The sequence below is a fragment of the Epinephelus moara genome, chromosome 9, assembly GCF_006386435.1.
Source record: "Epinephelus moara isolate mb chromosome 9, YSFRI_EMoa_1.0, whole genome shotgun sequence".
Classification (NCBI taxonomy): domain Eukaryota; kingdom Metazoa; phylum Chordata; class Actinopteri; order Perciformes; family Serranidae; genus Epinephelus; species Epinephelus moara.
The window spans coordinates 23489447-23513947 of NC_065514.1; the positions used below are offsets into that span (position 1 = coordinate 23489447).

The window sequence follows — 24501 nt, forward strand, 5'->3', positions numbered from 1 at the left end:
ATGATACTGGGATTATTTCTGCGGTTGATTTGTCCAATTTTAGCCACCTGGTGCATCTGTGGCGGTGGCATTCTCCTGAGCTTAGACACACTTAATTACATTCTACCTTCATATAATGTTTCAGACCAATATTGTATTTCCAATTTCCAAAATGAGTATCTCAGCACGAATCACCTTACAGAGTGGGGTATAGGATATTGCAACTCTAACCCTTCACACCCGATATTCCTCTGCACAGTTTAGCTAAATTATTAAAGCCTAGTGTTTGACATCAAGTGGACTGCAGCATTTTAAAATGAAAGATGTCTCCTACAGGATTTCTTTTCTCTGCTAACTGCTAAAGCATCGATGGGTCTTGTTAAAGTATCACTACTGATATACAGTAAATGTTTCAATGTGTTCTGTAATTATTGGACCGAAGGACTGGATAATAAGGACTGTCTCTTTTCCAAATACAAAGGATCTCCACATAATCTGAAGGTTCACTAAATGTCTGCAAGATTGACCCTAATCTTTAGGGTCTTCAACATTATCCTTAAATCACATTTCTTGCTATATGTTGGAGCAAACATACCCCAATTAAGGTTCCAAGGATGCCTGTGCAGTGTTATACTAAAAAGAGGGAACACATGACAATGGCATTTGATTCCGAGATTACAAAGCGACAAACATCATTTTAACACAACTGGAGCGACTACTTGGCAATGTTTCATGCATACAGTTATATAATACAGAGTTGGAGTAAAAGACCGGATAATCTTACTAATTATATCTTTAAAACGCAATTGGCAAAGTATGCACAGTTAGCTGCCTTCATGTGTCCCTCAGAGCTTGAGATAAGATAAGAGATTCGAGGGAGAAGCCATTTATATTTAGACTCCGACAGCAGGGGTGCTTAACTTTTATTTTGGAAGCACATCCAAAACACTGAAATCATCCATTAGCGGCATTTACTCCTCCTTACACAGTGGGTTTTTGTAATTGGGAATTTAATGTGACTTTAATAATATGTGGGCCTATTACCCTGCAATTGCAAGATTTTAAGTAGTGGTGGTTTATTTGTTGATTCAATTCAATTCAATTGTATTTACATAAGCCAATATCACAAATCACAATTTGCCTCAGGGGGCTTTAGAAACATACGACACCCTCTGTACTTGGATCTTCACAGTGCATAAGGAAAAAAAAATCTCCAAAAATAAACCTTTAATGGGGAAAAAATGGAAGAAACCTCACGAAGAGCAACTACAAGGGGGATCCTTCTCCCAGGACAGACAGTAAAGACAATCCATATGACAAAATGATACATAGAGAGGGAGATAGAGAGAAATGCACAGCAACTACACTGACAACAACAGCTATAACAATAATAACAGAATAAAATAAAATAAAAAACATATTCAACATAGCAATGTTTCCATGATAAAATAGTTTTTCTGTACACGCTAGTTTCTAAAAGAGCTTCTTCTCTGATATATGCTACCTCAAATGTGCAAAGTGAATTTGTTATTTTTCTTCTTTAAAATGGTTTTATTTTATGTGTTGCTGTGGGAAAGACAACAACCCAAGATTAACAACAACCAGTTTCCACAGTTACTTCCATTGTTCCATCATCCTCCATTTGGCTACTAGCAGTAGTAACTGCAAGAACTTACAATGATACTCTTTGGTGATAGGGTGTAGCTACTGGTAGCTACCGGGAAAAACAAAAGTGCTATCATCTTCCTGTTCTGGTTGCACAATGGTGGATGCACTTCCTGTGTGCCGTAAATCAAACCTTCATTCCCATGGGAGTTTGTACTTTGTGGCAGACAGAACTCAATAGTGACACCGAGACTTATAGGGAAACAATCTAAAAGGTGGTGTCATTATTCTATGACTCTAACATAGTAATCATCATTGTAATCATTTACTTCACAACAATCTGGGAGCCCATCAGTCTGACAAAGGGAAGTGTCTGGGGGCAATGAGCAATATTTCAGGAGTTCTGGTCTGTTTTCTTCTTGGTCTCTTCAGTGCACTGGTCATTTCGGCTAATCTCTATAAACAAATATCTGCATATAAATGCATACCGTAAAACTTCAATTAATTATTTGCTTAAATCAGTGAAATCAACAGGCCTAGGGACAGGCATCTATATGGGACAGGCCTTTAATTCCTTTCACACGAAACTGTTGCTCAGCAAAGATCAAATTAATACAACCAAATTGTTTATTTAAACCAGTATGAATTGTCCTTGTTTAAAAATTAGGCTTCAGATAATATATCAAATACTGAGTTACTCATTTGATCTAGCTCCAACAGACAGCACATCAGAGAGAAAGGGTTTCGGCACTCAAGATTTACGACACCTGCTATACCGTCACAACACCACTTTATCCTGTTAAAACAATATTCACAACTGGATGAATTTTTATGAAAAACCCTTTTGATTCTTTTGATCTGAGGACCCTTATGGACTAGATGAATATGAATATCTTACAGGGTAACTGAGGAATGGAAACATTATTTGAGGTAGCCAACAACCTGCTTTTATACATCTGAAGAGCTTCTATTAAAAAAGAAAATAAATAATTACTTGACAATCAGACTAGGCATCTAATTGAGACAGGCATTTATCCGTCAAAATATGTAGCCACACCAGGCTAGTAAAAGGGACTAGGTGTTTAACTGAAGTTTTACAGTATTTAAAAAAGCTAAATTGATTTCAGGCAACAGCTGATATGTTCCGAGATTGTATTTCAGCCAATACATTCCACCTCTTTTGTGCTTCTCATGAACTGTTTTCAGTCGTGATTAGTCAATACTACTGAACCAGAACACCTCCCATACCAAAATCGTGTACCGTCTGCGCTGTGCAGAAATATGTTTATAGAGATTAAAAGTTCATAATAATAAGTTAAAGCAAAAAACTTGTCTATTTCCACTTTAATAAGTCAGTGCCTGTGGCTAAATCAGAGCAATACATAATGTATGATAATCATCCTCCCCCATTTACCTGAAGTACAAGTGCTTGAAGAAGATTATCTTCAGGTTAAATGTGGCATGTACATAAAAATGCAATTACAATATGCATGACAATAATGGTCTTGGGGTGTTGCGAATGAAATTGAAGCTGTGTACTTAGATCCCTGTGCATTTAGGGAGCCGACTGAGAAGATGAATTTCTGAAGTCCTGATTCTGCATCTTGTTATCACAGTTGGTACTTCTATCTGTTATAGAAAAAGTGTGAAAACTGCTAATTGCACAATGTTCTTATTTGCATGTTATGTTGCAGTAAGTAAATATGTGCATAAGGTATATGTTTAGATACAGACTGGTCATTTCTCACACAAGGAAAGCTCTTCACGGAAAGTCTGAGTTCTCTATATTCGATAGGTTGACAGCCTCCAGCTGGCAGCCCCATGTTGCTTCCACAATATTGAAGATTGTGAGAATTCATGTTATTTTCTAAGGTGTTACAGTACGTCTTGCCTTTTCACTTATCAAATGTTCCCACGTGTTCAGTGGGGATGGAGTTTGGTGACTGTGGGTATAAGATAGTCCTGTCATAGCTTTGATGCAAGTTTTGGGTCACTGTCCTGCTGGAAAATCCACTTAAGCCGGGCGAGATGGAATACCTGTTCAGAATAGAGTTTGTGCTTCTCTTTGGTCAGTGTGGAGTCGATGCTGTGCGAGTCACCGACCCTGAACAACTGACAAATCCACCCGCCTGAATATAGACTTCCCTATGCACCAAGGATTCATTTACAAAAACAGATAGCTTCATTTTGATTTATTATCCACAATCATGTTTGCATGTGTGTGTGTGCGTGTGAAAGCCAGGGATTATCAGTCAAACTGGTGTTGGCTGTTTTATGATATCTCAAAGTCTTTAAATTTTAATATTTCATGTTTTCTTATCGTGCGCTCAAAGGAATATCAATCAGACTGGTGATTTATTCATTTTAAGAATGTCTTTTATCTGTTTTTGCAGAGGAATTCTTCATATTTAAATATGGGTTTAATATGCTGAATATTAATTTCTAATACAGCAAACTCATTATATTAACCATCCAATTACAAAAAGGTTTCAGATTTTGACTTTCAGTGAACTCTTAAATCTTGGGGTTGTTTGGCCAAATGCTAAATCTTTAAACTCACTTTGTAATATTGGGAATGGATTTGAAACTGCTGCTCATTTGTCAGTGCTGTTCAGTTGGCTTTGCTTTATGGATGCAAGTGCTGCTCGGGAGCAAAGATGTCTCATAAAATGGTTCAACTGATCTTTCTCTGCGGTCACCTTAAGATGCCCTAATCTTGCTTTGGAGGAAAGAAAAAGCAGTTCTGGTCTGTGAAAATGTCTCCAGTCTGCTTTGTCCTGCCCTCTTGTGACGTCGCTGCAGTTTTGCTGTGGGTGAGTTTTTCCAACACCCTGGAGAAAAAGTTGGCCCCAAACTGCTTCACTGAGCTGTTTTGACATTGTTGCAAACAGGCAGATGAAAAATCCAGGAGGGCAACCACAATGGTGTTGCAGTTTCACAGTATAATCAGCTGGGGTCATTGAATTGTGATATTTATTTGTAAAAAAAGAATAGAGAAATATGTATTATACTTATTAAAAGGCTTATTTTTTTATGTGGGAATAGTAATTATCAATTTCAATTATACATATTCATTATTATTAATTAATAAAATTTGTGGTAACACTTTCTATGAAGACCACATTTATATTGTGTTATGGTAAATAAGGAAATAATACTTGGTTGTTTCTCTTGTACTGTGGAAAAAAAGGAGAAAGTTGAGTTGTGGAGTAAACGGAAGTGCCTCTTTGACATGTCCTCTCGTTGTACCATGGTAGAGAAGAAAAGAAAAAGTGGACAGAATTGGCTGCGGTCCTCGGAATCCCCTGGAAGTGCGCTGTATGCTCTCGCAAGCTATCTAACCACTGTAGGGGCTGTTTCCAAGCTAACGTTAGCCACTGGAATGTTTGTTATTAGCCCACTAGCTAACGAGATAACTAAATGTTTCAACTAAAGATTACTAGCTTTAAAAAATCACATCATGTAACCACTTATATGAGTGAAGCTAGAAATCTTTGGCTGAAATGTACGGTTTGCTTGTAGACTAATATCAAACATTGCAGTAGTTAACATTAGCTTTCAAGTAACCCTGTTTGGGATAGGGACAGTGGTTAGCTAGCGAGCTAGCTAGCGAGCTATAGCATATAGCATATTCAATTTTGAAGGCTGCAACAATGTCTGTCCACTTTTTTACCTTTTTGAAGCTAACAGTTTTTGAAGTCTAGCAGTTAGAGCTACAGGCTACAATGAGGCTAAAAACAGAGTTCAAATGATGTTTTTCCAAACAACTTTTTATGTCGGGGCTTCAGGACACTTGTTTTTGGACGTTTGAATCTGGGGCGCCGTAAGCCTCCATTAGGTGGAGTTGTGTTGCTACCCCTTCTCCCCTGGGATCTCCGCAAGTGTTGTGAGAACTTCACCTGAGCCTCCCTCGGCATATGGGTGAGATGGCTGAATTTTCATTTTTGGGTGCACTATCCCTTTAAGTCTTTTAAAAGTAGTATTGTCAAAGTATTCTATTGTATGGTAGGCATTAATCACCCATTATGCATCATAGATTATTTTAATATGAAAATGCATCACACTTAGCACCTACAATGAAATGTTATGATTAACCATGCATTATTATAGATGCATCAATATACCTCACTTTACTTACAATGATAATTTATAATACTACATGGACTACTATAGAATTTATGAGTCCTTATTTGATTATAGAGTTGATAGGTGAGTATTGTATTCATAATGCATCATAAGCCCCATCAGTCAACCTCTAGTTTATAACTAGTCAAGAGCATCGATAAGACACTTGACACTTATGATTCATTATCACATCTATATTTTATGATTGTTGATATAGTGCATCAGTAAGCATTACGTGTGTTTACGAGTGTAGTCATCAAGCATTATGATGCACTGTAGATGTGGTCTTCATAGAGAGGGTTACCAAATTTACATTTTCAGTATCTAATCTGACTTTTCTGCACAGATGTGTATTATGCTTTTCTGTTTAGAAACACAATCCACCTCCTCTTACACATCATGGGAGCAATTCTCAGCCATGTTTTTATATGTCTATATTTCAGGGAAACACACCTGAAAGTACATAAGACCCCTTTAACACCTTGCATTGAAACACATTTGGATGATTGGATTGCAATTGCATAATGGTTGACCACATAACAGTACAGGTGTAAATGCAGACACATTGAGGACTGATTGTTATCCAATTGGCCAATCCACCTCCGCAGGTGATTAGTGACCACACTGAGCAATGCTGTTTTCAATTCACATACAACAGCTAATTAAGCGGATGAATGTAATCACGAGCGCCTGTTCCAAGCGAGGTAGCAGCCATTAGCCATTTTGCGAGCTAAGCTACTGGTAAGAAAGCTTATGGATGTATTTGGGTTTGACACCCAGTCTTCATCCATAAAGGTTGGCATCACTATCCTCTCTACCAGTGTGGCCTGCGTTCCCTGATCCAGATCATCCTCTGGACAGTGGTGGCACTGACTGCAGCTGACATAAATGCAGCATTTTCCTCTTTGGCATTCGAGTTGTCAAAGATGGCTTCTTCCCCTGCTTACAAAAGCAAGCAAAAGTCTATACAGTAGAGCAGCTTCACGGATAACAAGCATCTTTTTTGTTTCTTTTTATCTTGGTTGTTTGAGCTGGACAGATGGATCTGATCTCAATCTGACCTCAAAGTGGACACTGGAGACACGTAATAATATCTGATGTAGATGTAATCAGGTTAAATCACATCTAGATACAATCTGGATATGAGATGCATTTTAATGCGAGGTGTAAAGGGGTATATGTTGCAAGCCCTAATGGACATTTGAAGACCTGCTATTATATTTAAATCTGCATAAAATTATGATCTCAAGTCTTATCTGCAGCCCAAGAAATTCTGCCTCTGAAAGGAACCTTGCCCATAAAGTAATTTCATTGACATGAGGCATGTATGCAAACCACAACCCATGTATAAGAATCATTTTAAACCATCCGAAAGAATTCTTAATCAAGCATGAGAGTGAGTGAATGAAACCTCTCTTACCTCCCAGGGTGGCTGAGATGAGAATGTGAGTTCCATATTTCTTAATGATGGTGTCGATGAACTGCTGAGTGGTGGGTCTGCGGCCCAGCAAGCGTACGCTGCGCTGGAACTCAGGCATGAGTGGCACAGGGTTCCGGATCAGGTCCCTTCTCTCGATCGCTGTGTTCCTCACCTTCCAACGTGCAAATTCCCTGACAATCGCAGGACAAAAAAAAAAAACTGCTCACACCAAAATAACTCAGAATATAGAACCACACTTTCAACACTAACTGTAAAGCAGTGATTATTACAGTGTGGTAACACCTTGATTAACCCCACTCCATCTCACAGAATGCATTTCAGGAAAAACAAAACACTATCTGGCGGTGAACCACTGTGGTTAAATCTGTCAAATAATTAAGACATTAAAAAAAGACTGGAGTGCTTCAATAATTCATCAAGCAGTTCTGAGCTCCCTGATCTCAAAATTCACATAAAAGTTTATTTTAGTGAAGCAAAAATAATTTGAAACTTTAATCTGGTGGAGTGTGTTGATGCAGAAGCTTAGTATTCTGTTGTGCTCATTTAGCCGCTCTGATATAAATATTAAAAACAACGCATTCTCATTCCCAGCTTGTCACATATCGCAGCTTGGTCAGTGGACTTTCACATAAACATCTACTCACATATTGTGAGCTCTATTTGATCCACAGTGCCACAACTGGGTGGTAGTAGATACTGGGGCAGCTGTGGGACAATACATGCAGCGAGGTTATCTCTTGAGAAGTTAATCAATGTCTGTTGGTGGGTCTGTGCCTGTTGTGAATTATAAGCTCTGATTGTTAATGACGTCAGAAGGCCTAAAAGGTGTCATAAGAAAAAATGCTATGAGATTCGATTGATAGGATCGTAAATCACCACCACTTTTAAATGAAAATTGTAGAATCAGTGAACCCATGTTTTAAGCTGTTTTTAAATTTCCTTTTGTAGTGAATTGCCACATCTGATTTATGTCCATTATGTCAATTTTCACGTGAAGCACTCAGTGCTTATAATGCTCTTATTGTAAAGCATTTCTTGTATGAAAGGTGCTATATAAATTAAGTTTATTATTATTATTAGTATAAGATTATGTGCTGGGTATCCTGGGTGCATCTGCTGTTAATGTTCTGGGATGCTGTGTCAATTTAACATGCATTGTGTCTTTAAAATACACTTCCAATTTCACAGGAAATGCACATTTTCTTCTCTTTAGATGCATACAGTCTTTTTTTTTTTTTTTTCCAAAAAACCTACGTGGGTAAAACATGGCATATTTACGTTTATTTCATTGTGCAACAAACACATGTAGGAAGGTTTAGGCAACAAAAGAATATTCATATAAGAAGCAAACACCAGCATCCTGGTTGAAAGTCCTGTGTTGTTGGACCCACCCACTACCCCTCCCAACCGCCCTGTAAAGACATTCCAGGTCCCTAAATTACATTCGGCAGCATTTCAGCTGACGCCACGCAACAGTGTAAAATTCTGCCGCAAAAGGGGCAAGTTTTTTGTCTTTGTCTGACCGTAAAATCAAGGCCAAATGGTGGTATTTAACGACTCTGGAATGAGAACAGGTTATTCTGTTCATTTGTGTTTTGATTAAAATTGCTCAAGGTCCTTTTCTCTCGTTTTTCTAAAGCTCCAACTTGAAGAAAAAAACAACACTCCTAAAACTAACAATACAACTTGCTAAACTGTGCCTCATTCCCCCGTACCCTTCAGCATCAATAACAAAAATATCCTGAAAATATCAGTGTGGATTTTCTTGATGTTTGTTTGTGTTTCTGCTTAGATATACATCAAGAAAACATTCCCACAGACAGGCATTACAGGCATCTCTCTTACTCTGAAGGTTACAGAAAAACCAAATAACATTGCCCCGAGGATAAAACTACTGGGTTGTCTGAAATGCCGAAGGAGCTCTGTTGGTGAGTCAGTGCCTAATGCATGACATACTGAGGTACTGAAAGTCACTGATGAGGCATTCCTGTAAGTAGGTTTGTGTGGTACAAGTGTGTAGAAAGTTGCATATAAGCTGTTTTTTGTTGTAAAACAAGCGATACGTGTAATTTAGTGTGTTTGGTTGTTCTGGGGGAGAAACAGCAAAAGAGCATTTCTGATGTATGGGCTGACTCTAAAGGAGGCATCATTTTGATGCAAATTGAATAGGAAACTGTGATTTTCATCACCATCTGTTCTTCTGTCAATCACAGAGATGTTTCTATTTCCATATGGATTCTGCACCTTCTCTCACACACCTATCAAACACACATGCATGCTGCTCTGTCATCCAGATTGGATATGTGATACATATGCTCACACCTTCACCTGAAAGGTGCGATGTACATTCAGATGGTATAAGAAAAGACATTCTCCACACTGCTGAGATGAGCATAAAACTAATTCTTTTTAGTCTATAGACGGAGGGGTGTGGGGGGTGGGGGGGGGTTTAATTTCCTGATTACTGACTGATAGTTTTAAAAGCATTTCCTCAAAATTAGATTTAGATTGAATTTAGATATGTTTAATGATGCAGACTTTAGTGTATGAGCGATGAGCCCAATTACAGTAAGTGTGTGACATAAAGTGCAACTAAAGCACCATCGGATCAAGCACAAACAAAAGGCTTTATCGTCTCAATAATTTCACTCTGAAAGCCTTCTCTAATTGAAATCTGTGCTGTGTTCGATAAATGCGTATGAATTCTACGTAAAAATCAGCCAGGAAACAGATGCAGATGAATAAAATGCAAACACACACACACACACACTCCACAATCCAGACCAACCATGTTGAAGATTTTAGCTTATATAGCATTTTAATCTTACTAAAGCATGTATTTAAATCTTATTAGGGTTTGCTTGCTGTCCACTTCACTTCATGAAAATATAGAACTGTGATAGTACAATAAGGAGATTTGAAAATGGGGATTTTATTGTTCTTACTATCATAAAAATACGTGATAGGCATAAAATCCTGTATCCTCCTCCAAAGTTCTGACATCATCACAATGATATAAGAAGTAGGGTTGTTTCACGATGTCTTTTTTATATGACGATGCAATCGCGAGGTGTGGGGGGAGACAGCGCGTGTGTGGAGCATGCTGACGAGATCGAGGCTGAACGAGGCTGAGTGAGAGGAGACAGAGGGAGGCTGCTTAGTGAGAGAGCGGAGGGTGGGGGNTTTATAAAGCTGCTCAAACGCCAAAGAGAGGCTATAAGTGAACGTTTCAGCGGCGACGCGTAATGACCCCCCCCCCCGGCGATGACATCGTTCATCGGCGATTTCACTAGATGGCGATAGGACGATAGGATATGGACAAGATCGCCCAACTCTAATAAGAAGTAATTCTGCAACCCCAAGTTTGATGAGATTTACCCCTTAAATCTGGTCATTTCTGTTGCAATTAAGTATTTTAGTCATAGATTATAATGCCTGCATACGTTAAACTCATTACACTATTATACATTTCATTTGTGTTGCCATATCTGTATTTCTATTTCTTGGGTCACCTTAATAAAGCCATGTTTATACTGGATGTGGAAGCAACCCGATATGTCAATTCTCCCACAGCCGCCTGGCTGTTCACACCAGAGGTGCAATTCTCTGCACCGGTCAGCAAGTGATTCTGCTCCTCTCCTCTGATCTAATCACACTTAGAGCTCTGTGTCTAGCTGTTGTGTGTGTGTGTCTGCTCTGTCGCGGTCTCTCTTCAGACACAACTAAAAATACATGGAAGCATGGGATGCATACTCTATCATTTATCATTATCGGATCATTATCATATCAAATATATCCTTTATATTGTTCATAACAGATTATGAGAATGTTTTCCTGACAGATTCCCTCACGGCCTGCAGTATAAATAGACCAGATGCAAAAACTATCGCTGTGAATGACAAGATGGCCATGGCGCTTTCCATGTGAGCAACCCAACTTCACTGGGCACCAAAAGAATGCAGGCAGTGCTCCACGAAAAATTGGCGCACTTTGTGGCACTTCCATGTCCAGTGTGAACCCGGCGTAAGTCTTGTTCAGCATTTGGTTGTACTAAAAGACTCTCTAAGGAGTCTGATGTGCAGTTTTTTCACTAAGTATATTTTGTTTTAATGGTTTTTTTGCTAGCAAAAGTTAGCATTAGGATTATCAACCGTTAATTACAGCTGTAGGCCTAAATGCGCCATGCTAACCAAGCTAGCCATGCAGTGTGCACACTGTGTTTTAATATTGTATTTTGTACTGTGCAGTGTGTCCATACTGCTTGTTTTTAATTATGTAAGACACATGGATTAACTGTAGTCTGCATTGCACCTTGAATTTTATTCTTATTTATTGCGTCTACTTGTTAAGTGTCAGCCTGGAAATCCAGATGCCCTGCCCCCAGCAAATTCGAATTTGCAATGTACGGGGATCTGGCCCCGACGAGCAGAGCCCGCTGAATCACCATCGGACCAATCAGATCAGTCTACCTGACAGAGGCGGACTCTGGGCGGGCGTAACATGATGAGGACAGTGCTGCACTGTAGGAGTCTAAAAGTAAACAGCCAAGATGGCAGCTGCCAAAGGACCGCGTCCATTCAGTTTAGCTTTGGAAGAAACGCTAAGCCAACTACACTTATCTTTTTCCTTGAGAGAGGAACAGAAGACTGCCCTAGAAGCCTTCGCTTCCAGGAAGGACGTTTATCAGTTAGCCCCACTGGTTGGCAAACAAATGGGGCTTAGTGCAGTGAATACGTCACCTTGTTTTTTGCTCCGATTGGCTATCGTGCTATCCAATTGTGTGCGGCGGCATTTAATATGCCTCAGTTAGTGCTGCCCCTTGGGTAGGAAGGGTGTATCGCTGAGGGCCAGACTCAAAATCTTTCTAGATTTGAGTCTGGATTTCCAGGCTAGTTACGTGTAGGACTACAAATGGAAATCAGTGTTTCGCTAAATCTGGTGCAACCATGATTTCATTTGTTATACATGATTAATGTCATTGCACACTGTCCTCTTATAAATCAAATAAATTACTGTAAGCTAAACTTAACTAGCAGAAAGCGTTAGGGTTAGCTCCGCCCTCTCATCCAAATATGGTCACTCCTGGCTCCAAGAATCCAAGATGGCGATGGCCAAAATGCCAGCCTCAAGGCTTCAAAATGGGAGTTCACAAACCAATGGGTGATGTCATGGTAGCTTCATCCATTATTGTATATTATCTACGGTTTCTATGCACTGTGGAGAGCAATGATTTCTGTGTATCCTCTCGTCTCCTTAATGTTGCCAGTGACAGGTGGGAGGAAACTTCTGCACACCGCCTTAAATGCAATCAAAGCAAACCAAGAAACACATCAGATGTTGAAGTGAAAGATGAATTGTAGGAGCTGGTTCAGCCACATACGGTGACATGCACAGCGTGAAGCCTTTGTGTGAAATGCTGCATGCATCTGAGTAAGTGCTCCATTGTTAAGGTTTGTTTAACACATTGTTTTGTGACCCACGGTGCTGTTATCACCCTATAAAAAATGATTTTATTTTTAATCTAAAAAGGTAAGCAATTAAAGCTACAGCTTTATAACAGCTTCACCCTCCAAGCCTTTTCCTTCGCAGCCCTCAGCGGCTCCTAATGGGTGATTTAACAATGAATAGGTGGGTCTCTTCAGATTGATCGTCGGTTAGTTTGAAATCTCTGACACGCAGTCAGCGATGTGTCAGTCTGCCTGAGCACTGCTTGACGGCAGCACTTTTTAATGCTCTATTCAGCACTCTATATTAGCATTTAAAGCTGAATTCCTTTCTCTCAGTATAGACTGCTGCGTAATGACACGACTTCATAATGTAGCCAACATTTCAAAGGTAATATCTTAACAACTCCCTCAAAGACGAAGTAATTTTATACAGTTAGTACTATCAAAGAGCAAGAAGAAGTGAAGATATAATATCAGAATGAGTGAATGCATGCTTATATAATGGCAATATAGGCTTTAACAACTGGCAGGAGAATGCCTGCATTGCTTTTTCTTTACACTGTCTGATCACATACATCATCCAATAATGTTTTCCAGCCAGATATTTAATAAACGCTTTGTGGCAGATTTGCAGAAGTCTTTCTTTCCAGAACTTTGCAATTCCTCAACGTTGCAAAGACACATCTCCTCATCCGGCGGGACAGGGCTCACCACTCATACGAGTACATGCTGAATCAGCTTCCACTCCTGTTCCATGACTTAGCTTTGTGAGAGGTACACGTTGGCTGTTATTTCTGAAATCTGGAGCAAACATTCAAGTCAGGAGAATTGTGAGAGGCTTTCCGATTTGCAGCAGATGTACCAAAAATTCCTCCCTTTTCATTCTCTGCCCAGCTCTCCCGCTGCCAATTATTATATAAAACTTTATATGGCAGCCATATGTACTTGAGCCCTTCTGCCCCAGATTAGGCATGCCAGCAGATGGAACCTGCGACATGATTCAGTGCTTTACTTCACAGCTCCAAGACCGGTTTAATGACCTATCAGAGGAAGTTAAGAGGAGATAAATGGCATTGCAGCTGCATAGGAGGAAAATGGGAACGTAGGTGATTATTGCTTTATGGTGTTCAAGTAACTCGTGTGGGAGGGTGAGTACATTACATTTGCCTGTGTGGAAGTGTCTGTGACCTACAGAAAATACATGATATGGATGCGAAGGGCCATAAATAAATACTTAATTCATTTATAAATACTTACTGGAAATGGCACCAACAGTGCACAATTTCGCGGTGGAGAAGCCCCTCAAGACATACACTCTATGCATGGGTAATGTGCACGCATTGATCCCACATACATACATTCATTTATTCTAACAAGCAACATTTTGGCATTTTGAACAAAGCGTTTTCTCCATGACAGTGGAGTTTGTTTTTCTTCTTCTTTGAAGAATCAGCTAAAGTCGGTTAATCCCCTGGTGCCCTCATTGAGACCACCGTTTTATCTGATTCCTTTCCAATGTTTGTCTCAGCACAGTTTAGTCCAATAAACATGAACAGTGGTTGCTAGGAAATGCATTATTGTAATCAAACAGCCAGCCTCTTCATCTAAAATAGATCAGAATGAGAATGTTTTTCACTGAAGATCATTTGCTCAAATGAGTGTACCGGTGGCTCCAACACGTCTGCTTGTATGTTAGACCCCGATAAAGGAAAGTAATGTTCAGAGCACATAGCAGCAGTATGTACTGGTTGTTTTTTGTTTATCACCTTGAGCTATCACTCTATATCTGGCTCACTTGTTAAAGAGGAAATGCAAGATAAATATTAAAATGTGAAAATAAAGAATACACCAAGGCAAGCAGAGGGATCTCTAGGCAAGTCTGTCAAAGTCAACACCTGAGCAATAAAGCCTCTAAAAGTAGCTTTGATTTGCTTTGGAGTTATTGCATAAAATATTGATGTGAACTACTGACTATGACTGCCTGTCTATGTTAGAGCCAAATTACAGAGAACACTCATGAACATACTTGAAAGTCATCTTTGAGGATGAACTGGATGCAAAAAATGGAATGCAAAACTGGGGTGGCAGAATGAAAACAAAATTAAGAGAAAGTACAGAATGCATTAACACATTTCTGCCAGTGTCCCATTTTTATTTTATTTGCACTAATTGATGTTTACAAGGGGTGTAACGATTCATGCATCTCATCAATTCATCAGCTGTAAATTATGCCATCTCAACTTCATCACTCTGCTAAAAGAAATAAACAGCATGTATTACTTTGACTTCAGTAATTAATTTGAATCAAATTATTTGAGATTTTGAATATTTAATCATGCTGGTGACAGGGAGATTAAAATTGTGCTGCTAAACATTAGTTTAGCAGCACAACACAAGTAAGATTTTTAAAAGACCAAACTCTGTTTTTGATACTTCTGGATTAGCCTTTAGGGAAAAAAGAGTAAGAGAGTAATCACCTCTCTCTATTGCAGTTTGCATTGTTAGTGGCAGGGTCCGCCATTCCCACGCTCAGACTGCCTGTTTAGTGTTACTGTTTGTAATTTTCTCTTATTGATATCAGCCTCACTGTTTGTTGTTCAATATCTAACGCTGTAGCACACTTGTATCACCTTACTGGAAATGCAAACTGAACATTTCCTACTGACTTCAGATTAATAAGAAAATCAACACAAAGTGGCTTTGGTTGTGAAATAATCACGGGAAACTCAACTGCAGTTTTAAATATTGCAGGGAATACTGGAACAAGACAGACCAAGCCTTAGTAAGCTGTTACATGAAGAGTTGTGGGCAACAGGCAGCACGCCATGTGCAGCAGGAAATCAGGTCAGGTTGTTTGGCTGCACTGTAAACACGTACACTAACTGTGGTGGCACAGTTGTTCATCTATTGTATTTGACAAAGGATCTACAGATACCCATGTGTGCCAAATCGCCAACATGTTTGATTATGTACTGGCAAACTTCTTTCACCAGACACAATCTCTAGTGGTAAAACTGTATGTTTCAATATTTTGGGGCCGTACACATGACACGTTTTTTTGTGCCCTCAAATTAATTGTTTTCAGTGTAGACATAGGTGCACTCAAAGACTAAAGCGAAGCTATCACGGTGCGCACGCGTTCCAGGACATGACGGCTGCGCCCCAAGATAAATCGAGTTTAACTTTTGGAACACAGCAGCATGCACCACCAACACATTCTCACTTTGACCTCGTCACATATTGACGTTTTGGTCATGGACTTTTACTACATCCACATACAACATGCAAGGTACCCTGGGTGCGTCAGTTGTTGATGATCTGGGACACCATGTCAAGTTCTCTTCTTTCAAGATACACTATCATTTTCACAGGAAATTTAACGTCTCTTTCAAAATAAATGTAGTTTGTCAGTACAACACTGCAAACTGACTTTTTTTTTCCTTCAAAAACAATAGCACATGGTTAGGTTCCAGAAAAGAGGAACAGGGTTTGGCTTTAGAAACTTACGGGACGCCGCTCTCTCAGGTGAAAGTGGGTGTGTGTTGGACCCATCCACCACCCCTCCTGCCTGCCCCATTCTGACTTTTGCTGCCTTAACTTTAGTCCTTATCCTGCCACGTTACACAATAATGGTAACCGGCCGCTGTCATGCCGATGTTAATGGACGCCTTTTTTTGTTGGTTTCTGACGTCGCAAGTCACTGCCCAAGCGTTGGATTTTGACAACTTCGGAGTGAAACCGTGCTCGCACCCTATGTCATGCGATAAGGGACAACCAATCACAGCTGGCAGATATTGCTCCTTCCTCTGTAAATAACAGTGTGTGGTAAATATGGAAAAGTTGATCATTTTAGTGCAGGGCTGCCAGAGCTTTACATCTGTCCCATGGACATTATGCCCACACACTTATAAACAGCGCCTGGAAGAAGATCAGCTCTCACTCAGGACTCCAGGTAAATAGGCTGTGATACGCTGCTTGTTAAGGTTGCTTAGTAACCTCAGACACAACCTTCCACCTCGCTCTTCAAAGCTGGCTCAAAAGAGGCACAAAAGTAGCGCCTAGCGCCTGACCTCTTGCATTCCAGGCGGTTTAAGACACAGCATGTGCACGGCCCTTTAGGGAGTACCTTTAAATCCTCCATGACTTTTATTGCTGTTAGTCACTCAGCAAACCATCCACTCCCATGTACAAACACCCTGCCAGCAAAGGAACATTGGGTAACTCTTTGTACAGTACATTATATATATGCCTTCAAAGTGCATTGTAATGTATACTGCATTGTATAAATCACTATAAATATTTACAATGGCAATGATGTCTTAAAACAACAGTTCCATGACATTATAAATATGCCCATAATACTTTTCTAGGTTAAGTATATTTTATATGATTGCTTAAACAGCAATTACTTTCCTCATCTTGCATGAGTTGCGAGGGGTTATGAATATCATAGTTCTCTGTGTAACCATAACGGCTGGAAAGTGTTGCAATGGCATGTCATCACACCTTCAAGGCAGCATGTTGTCTGCTTCAATTATGGCTGGGCTGTATTGACATCCAGTGAATATTCCCTAAAGCTTTGACAGGGGCAGGAAACGACCATCATACAGTGTGTCACCACAGGCACTTTGTTGATCCTGGCGCTAGAGCCCAGATTAAAAAACCTTGAGAGAGCATGACAGACATTCAAAGTGGAAGTGTGGCGACACAGAGGAAGGAAAGGCTCGGATTTACTTCGAGAAAATCTCTAATTAATTGAGTGGGAAACTGGCTCCGCAGGACCCAGAGACAACATCCTCCTGGACGCCTCATAAATGACATCAGATAACAATAAAAGCAGGAGTGTCAGTAAATCACACAACCTGCCATACTTGGCTTCTTGTTCACCTCTGTCCCCCTCTTGTACTGAATCAAAGTCTTTACTGTTAAATGCAATACATATTCAGACGGATATGTTGTTCGGTTACATCTTGACCTTTGTCAGCCTGTGGTAAAACAAAAAAAAAAAAAAAAAATCATGAATATCTGACAAAGAGCCTCTGCCATTTTCATTTCGCTCAAGGCGCACAAACAAGCATTTATGATGAAAGAAACAAAATAAAAATGTTACACCTAGCTATAAACATGTTAGTGTTATCAAAACACGCTGACTTTATTTGAAGCAGACAAGATGCTGTCATAAAGGGCAACAGTGAGGCACACAACATTTTACAAGGAAGATTTAAAGGATGCACCTGCTTTAGAAAAAAAAAAAAAATGCAGGAACAAAAACAGGCCAAAATTTATCTTACACGTACATTGTGCCTCCTTGTTTGAGTGCAGACGCTTAGCACTGCAGTCTTTAATAATAAATCAGGACAGTGATAATAAAGCAGTATTTGCTGGACATTTGAAGCATGCAGACATATAATCCTATTCAAGAGTAAAAGATTGCACTACATTGCATTACTATTAACTATTTATTTTGTTTTATTTGTCTCTCTTTTATCTCTTGTGCTATAACTTATAAAAGAATAATGACGGAAACCAGATTACTGCTCATTTTTTGAATGGATAGACATATTGGTTTACAGTTTCTTAACTGAAAAATTTTGTTGAAGATCTAAAAGAGAACATAAACATTCTCCTGAAATAAATATCACTACTGATCTGAAAATACCCTGAATGCAGAACGTTTATCTGTGTTAGAAGACAGTTTGTAACAAGGTCCTCAGTGTGACATACAGTAGATGAGAGGGTGGGTATGTTTGTGAACTCACTGAGTTGTTTTTACATGGACTATTTTAGAGAGGAGGTGATTCAGCTGTCATTTCTGAAGCTGTAGTTTATGCTTATGTTATACTGAGTTACATCATACTTTAATAATAGCAACAGCATTTTTAGTAAGCCTATTATGGACAATTATTATTATTATTATGCCATTTGGTACACTAAAGAAATGATTTTACATTTTTGTTGGTTATTATTTTTAAAAAAAGTATTTCAATGCTGTCTCCTAGAAATTACATTTATATGTTCCTACTCTGCTTTCTTTGTAACGTTGTTGTGGCAACATAATTGCTTCCTGGAGTATGTTCAAAGACGTGTTGTTCAGGTACCAAAACACTACTTTCATGTACCAGTTAGGCTTCAGAAGGAGGTGGCTGGGGAGGATGGCAGCTTTACAAAGAGCAGGACTTTGATGACTCAACTTGGGTTCACGTCCAGACTCCTGTCTGAGGTTAAGGCAACTAAAGCGCTTTGGTTAAGGTAAAGGAAAGATTGTGCTTTCAGTTAAATGTCATCACAATTGAAAAAAAAAATAATGCTGCAGTCACAATGAGTGGATACTGTATTGCCAGAACATCTGAAATGTGTTGTCACAGAACATTTTGTTGCCGTTATTTATAAATGTCTTTTCGAGGAAAGCGGCAATCTGCGTGGCTGAAAAATGAAGCCAACAGTACCACAAACTGCAGTTCACTGAATGGCCACATGGGGGCTGGCTTAAAATGCCAGTCAATCCACACTGACACCCATGTTAAAATGCCCAACTTAAAAACATAAATAAATATGTTTACAGCCTCGTAAAAAAAACATGTTTTTTGGCATTATAGCTAAAAGGGGTCGGGGAAAAAAACTGATACAACATACTCTTGCATAATTGCATCGATATATGGACGCCAAGTATCGATCATTTATTCCATACGTTATTAATTTTTGCAAATACACATTTTAATAAAAAAAATTGTACTAGAATAATAAAATCAATTGCTTTTTCGGTACACTAGATTGTGCTGATGTTTTAATTTTATTTTTTTTCCTGGTGAGGTCAGCAAACGTTCATTAAAACAAAGATGGAGGCACCAGAGAAATGTCTGGACTTATTTTGGATTTTTTAACACGGAAGGTAAGGAGGACCTGCATATAACACATGCGATTTGCAAGCAGTGTCATATAAGAATAAAATGCTCTGGGAATACTACAAACATGAGGGCTCACCTCACACTCCACCATCCAGAGATAGCATTAGCCAATGATAGCCAAGCTAACGCTAAAGCAGCTCTGCTGAAAAATCAACCAACACTGGAAACACTTATCTTGACAATACCACCATCCAACTCTGAGAGAGCTAAGAAAATACCTCAGTCCGTCACCTATGTAATGTGCGAAGATCTGCGTCCATACAGCATTTTTGAAAACAAAGGCTTTTGCCACATGATAAAAAAATACTGGAACCCAGGTATGTGACTCCGTCCTGGCGTTTTCTCACCAACACAGCCATACCCAAGCTCTACAGAGAGGTGAAACATAAAGCTGAGGAATCTGAGTACAGCAGGAAGAGTGGCATTAACTTTTGACGTCTGGACTTCAAGGTCAGTGGATTCATATGTGACAAATTATCTCACAGAGGGCTGGCAACTGCTGTCTCATTTTCTCCAAATTATAGCAGTAAACGAAAGTCATACAGCAGCAAACACCACAGACCTCCTGCAAAATGCAGCACAAGAATGGGGGACTGTGGTTGTAACAGACAACGCTTGGGTGTTGCCATGTTGCCACTTAATCTGCCAACAGTTCAGTGTGCCAGGTGTACGCAGCATTTACAACAGGTTTAATGACAGTGTTGGTCAGTCTGTCTGCTTTGCATCACATTTTGCTGCAATAAAAAGTATTGAAGTCAGATGAACAGACTGAAAACTTATGAAGTAAAACTGATGTTGTCAAAGTTTTCCTTTGGGGAAATAATTTGTAGTTGGTAAAAAAGCATACATCGCAATATATTGTATTGCAATTATCAGCATATTGCAATATCGCAATAATATCATAGTATCGTGATAATATCGTATTGTGGGTCCTCTGGCGATTCCCAGCCCTAATGGCTAATGTCCCTGTTCATGACAGCTGTACTTTTATTTATATTGGGCTTTATAAATAAAACTGAATTGAATTTTGTTTTTATAAATCTTCATTTACATATTGTAATAATGGTACTATTAATGTTATAAATGTTACTATGCCCTATGTTATTTAGTAAAGTATTTCTGTTATATTTAGCCAGTAGAGCATGTTGAAATAACAGCAGTATTTGTTATGGGAATGTTACCTCCCTACTGGAACTACGTAGGTGTGTTGAGCGTCACTTGCCTTGCTTTTTGTACGTGTGTTATCGTGGTTCCTCGCTGGCTCTGGTGTGAACTTTCAAAGTTCGTCTGCACTGGAGTTAGAGCCTTCCCCAGACTGTACAACTCTGCAAATCTTTAGTAAATAAAGCTAAATATTATATTCCTTGTCCGGAGTAATCCTTCCTCCTGCACAACACACATCCAAGAATCCCCTGTTGGCGGCGGCTAACAATTATTAGGTCTTAAAGTGATGCATAATTAAGGGTGAGTAAGTGACAGCCCCAACCTCTTGCCCAAATATGGTCACTTCTGGCTCCAAAGAACCAAGATGGTGACAGTTGAAGTGCCAAACTCAAGGCTTCAAAACAGGAGTCCACAAACCACTGTGACATCATGGTAGCGATTCCATTATCTTTACAGTCTCTGTTTCTAGGAGACAGGACTGAATGTTTAGACGACTCTGATGTTGTAATAAAACAGCAATAATGGTTGCATACAGATTAGCCCAATCTGTAGAAACTTTTCAGGGCAACAAAGTCACATCCATCTGTTCACTGACATTTTCAAAGAGTGAGAAAGGATTTCAGCATCTGTTTGGCATTGTTCCAAAAAAGATTATTTAGAAATGCCATTTTATTACCCGAGCTCTAATCAAGAACATAACCACATATTAACTGTGAAACTAAAACGTGCGAGACGGAGGGAGTCTCTTGGTTAATGATTAATTATAGATTACTGTGAGGAATAAGCTACATGTGTTAAAGTTATAAAACTTTAAATCTAAAAATCTTTGTAGTGCAAAAAAAAAAAAACCCTAAAAGGACCTTTCATATTTTTTTTTTTAACTTTGAGGTTTTCATTTATGGATAAAGATACAATATTCATCATGCTGGAAGTCTCACTATATACAAGGATGCAATATTTATCCCTCAGAAGTCACACCAAATGTTTAATTTAGAGTTACATTTCTTTTAGAGTTTACAATATTATTATTTAAACCCTGTTGCTCCATTGCTTCTGCTATAGTGTCCACTGAAAGCCTCTGCAGTCATGGGGCTAACAGTTCTTCCTTCAGCTTCCTTCACATTCACTTCTCAGTCATCCAGCTGTTCTTGTCACCTTTCACATGCTACGTATTTCATATCTGGTGAGTCAGTCAGCTATTCTTGCCCATATTCCCATGACGCGTTTTTGAACCTTACAAAGAACTAAATGAGAGAAAAACTCGGCTATAGCTGCTATTCACTGTACTGTATAAACATGGCTTTGCAAGAATATGAAACCAAAACGAATTGACTAATTAATAAAATCTGAATTGGACAGGACACTTTCTATTACATTTTAATTTGGTAAATAATACATAGACAGTTTTGTTTTGGAGCAGAGCGAAAATGACAGAGGCTTAATCTAAAAACAAAGCCATAAATGAACATTTTTAAAATTTAACTGAAGACTTTGTGTTTCTCCCCCGTGACTCCAGCCCTTTAATGGTGCCTGTGAAATGCAAAACGTCACGGAATGAGCTGGGTTTGTTTGGTGCCACTGATGTGAGGAGACAGCATCGATTTTAATGCTTTGATGAAGGATGAACCTTTCATTTTCAGTCATTTGTTCCACTACTTGTTTGTTAGGGATGACTTGACTAATACTTCAATTGCTAGTTGAAAAGGATACAATACAACAACATCATTTTGAACTATCTACTTTAGTCAAATTTATTGTCAGGAAACAAAATACCTTGGAGGGTAACAGTCCGTTTCCAACAACCAATCAAGGGAGAAGAGTCATCAAGTGCTGCCTGTTTAATACCTGCCCTAAAAATAAATCAGCTCTTGTTAAAAGTGCAGTGGTAATTGCTGAAGTGGGTGTGCCACTAAGTAGATGGGTCGGTTACCTAGGAGGCTCCTATATATTCCAGTCTCTTTTTGGCTGATAGGTGGATATACTGTAAACGGCCATTACACCACTGGCTCCAACTGAGTTCAAGTTTGCACACATGGCAGATTCATGCTAACATAGCTGCAATTTTACATGTGAATAAAGAAAATTGAAACACATGCTTACAGTTCTGCAAGGTCATTTACTAGTTCTGCATTTCCTGTATTTAGAAAACTATTTGAACATAATATAGTGGCACAGAAGCAGTGCTTATGCTAATGCAGCGCTACTCCGATTAGCATAAACATAATGATCCATCAAAACAACTATTAAAAAAAAGAAGAAGAACAACAGAAACAGCAGTGAGCTCTCTATCTGCTTTCAGTAAAAGCAGAGTGTGGAATGGGTGGGTCTGCTCACTTTTTTTTTTCTTTTTGCAAAACTGAAAATGGATGCTTAATGGCAGCATGAGAGTGGTTTATTGTGGTGCCGATGCATCTTCTCAGCTCCTGCTGTGTATTTACTTGCTCACTCTGCTCTCTTACATTTGTATCAGAGGCTTTTTTTAGACTGAAAGTGTGAAAGAGAGGTGAGGAAGTCAGAAATGTGGCTGCTGGAAAGGTGAGGATGATTCTTGTGCTGGGGACAGATTGAAAAATAACCCCGTGCAGGTCTAAATAAAGGATTGGTGCAACTATTTAGAGATGTTAAAGGTTTGCTAATACAGTAAGAGACGAATGTCTGGGGGTGGGGTGAGGGGGATCATCCTCACCATGATGATCTCATTTGTCTCTGGCTATAATACTATCTTATTCAAATTAATTAGCAAATGATCCTGCACATGGAGATTTTGCTTTATAGCATCCTACATTATTTACAAAAGACCATTAAACATTCCTGAGACATCACTGAATCTTTGCCACACTCTTCTTTGTAGAGCCATGCTCAGCTGACTGATAGTGGTGCACCATGAGGGCCTCAACAGAAAATACTGGCAAGCCGCTAAGACTGGGGGAGACTTTGATCCAATAATGGTAATTCCCCCATGAATGACTTTGTGAAGCGATTTTGTCTTCCTACACAGTATTGACTTATTCCCTTTCATTCTGTACATGGTGTTCCCACACAGAAACAGTGCCGCATGATCTCATCTACTTGGATATATTTTCAGGGTTGTAAGTAAATGTTATTACATCCAGATCGCCATGTGGCCCAGCGGGGCTTATGAATGTCCATATGCGTCGCATTTCCGAGGCTGCCTCCTTTGAAGAATAACTTGTCACGGCTACCAACAAGGGGCTCCCATGATTTACATGTTGCAGTGGCTTTTTCATTTGTCGGGTTTGTGTGATTTACTGGTGATAGATGAGCAGCCGAGGGCAAACACCTGGTAAATAAAACTTAATTAAGGCCTTCCATGACCTTATGGGGATAGACTGCGTGATTAAGAAATGGCATACTATAGATCCTGGCACACTGCTATAAGGACCACAGAGGATACACTGCTCATATCTTGAAAATTTGGGCAAGTAAGTAGTCTTATCTTGCCGTGAGTAATAATATGTGGATGACATCCAGGTTTACATATAATATATATCTAGCATGACACAGTTTGCTGCTTGCCAGCTTTAGCTAATTAGCCCACCAAGACCACACAAACATTTGTTAAGATTCAGACAACATTTGTCAGGATTACATTAATATTCTTTGCAGCACGTTAATAACCAATCAGAAGGCAGAATTGACATTTTACTTCATTCATTCAGCTTGACATTGGTTTTATAATAGCTGGTTTCTTAAAGGTATACTATGCAGGAATTGTCACTTGTTGTTTGTACCAGTGAAAGTAAAAGTGAAAGTTAGCTAAACCCTAGATTTACTCGTTTTGTGAATAAGCTTTGTCCTCTTGGCGTTTTGCCTT

General features: G+C 39.2%; 1 protein-coding gene across 3 annotated transcripts in view; it reads right to left on the reverse strand.

Annotated features, from left to right (window-relative positions):
* brinp1 (bone morphogenetic protein/retinoic acid inducible neural-specific 1) overlaps positions 1-24501 on the reverse strand; it is a 252612-nt gene that overhangs the window by 85135 nt on the left and 142976 nt on the right. For all 3 annotated transcript variants that reach the window (XM_050052795.1, XM_050052794.1, XM_050052796.1), the window contains one exon: positions 7130-7320. In XM_050052795.1, coding sequence (XP_049908752.1) covers positions 7130-7320 — 191 coding nt within the window. The remainder of the gene's footprint in view (positions 1-7129; positions 7321-24501) is intronic.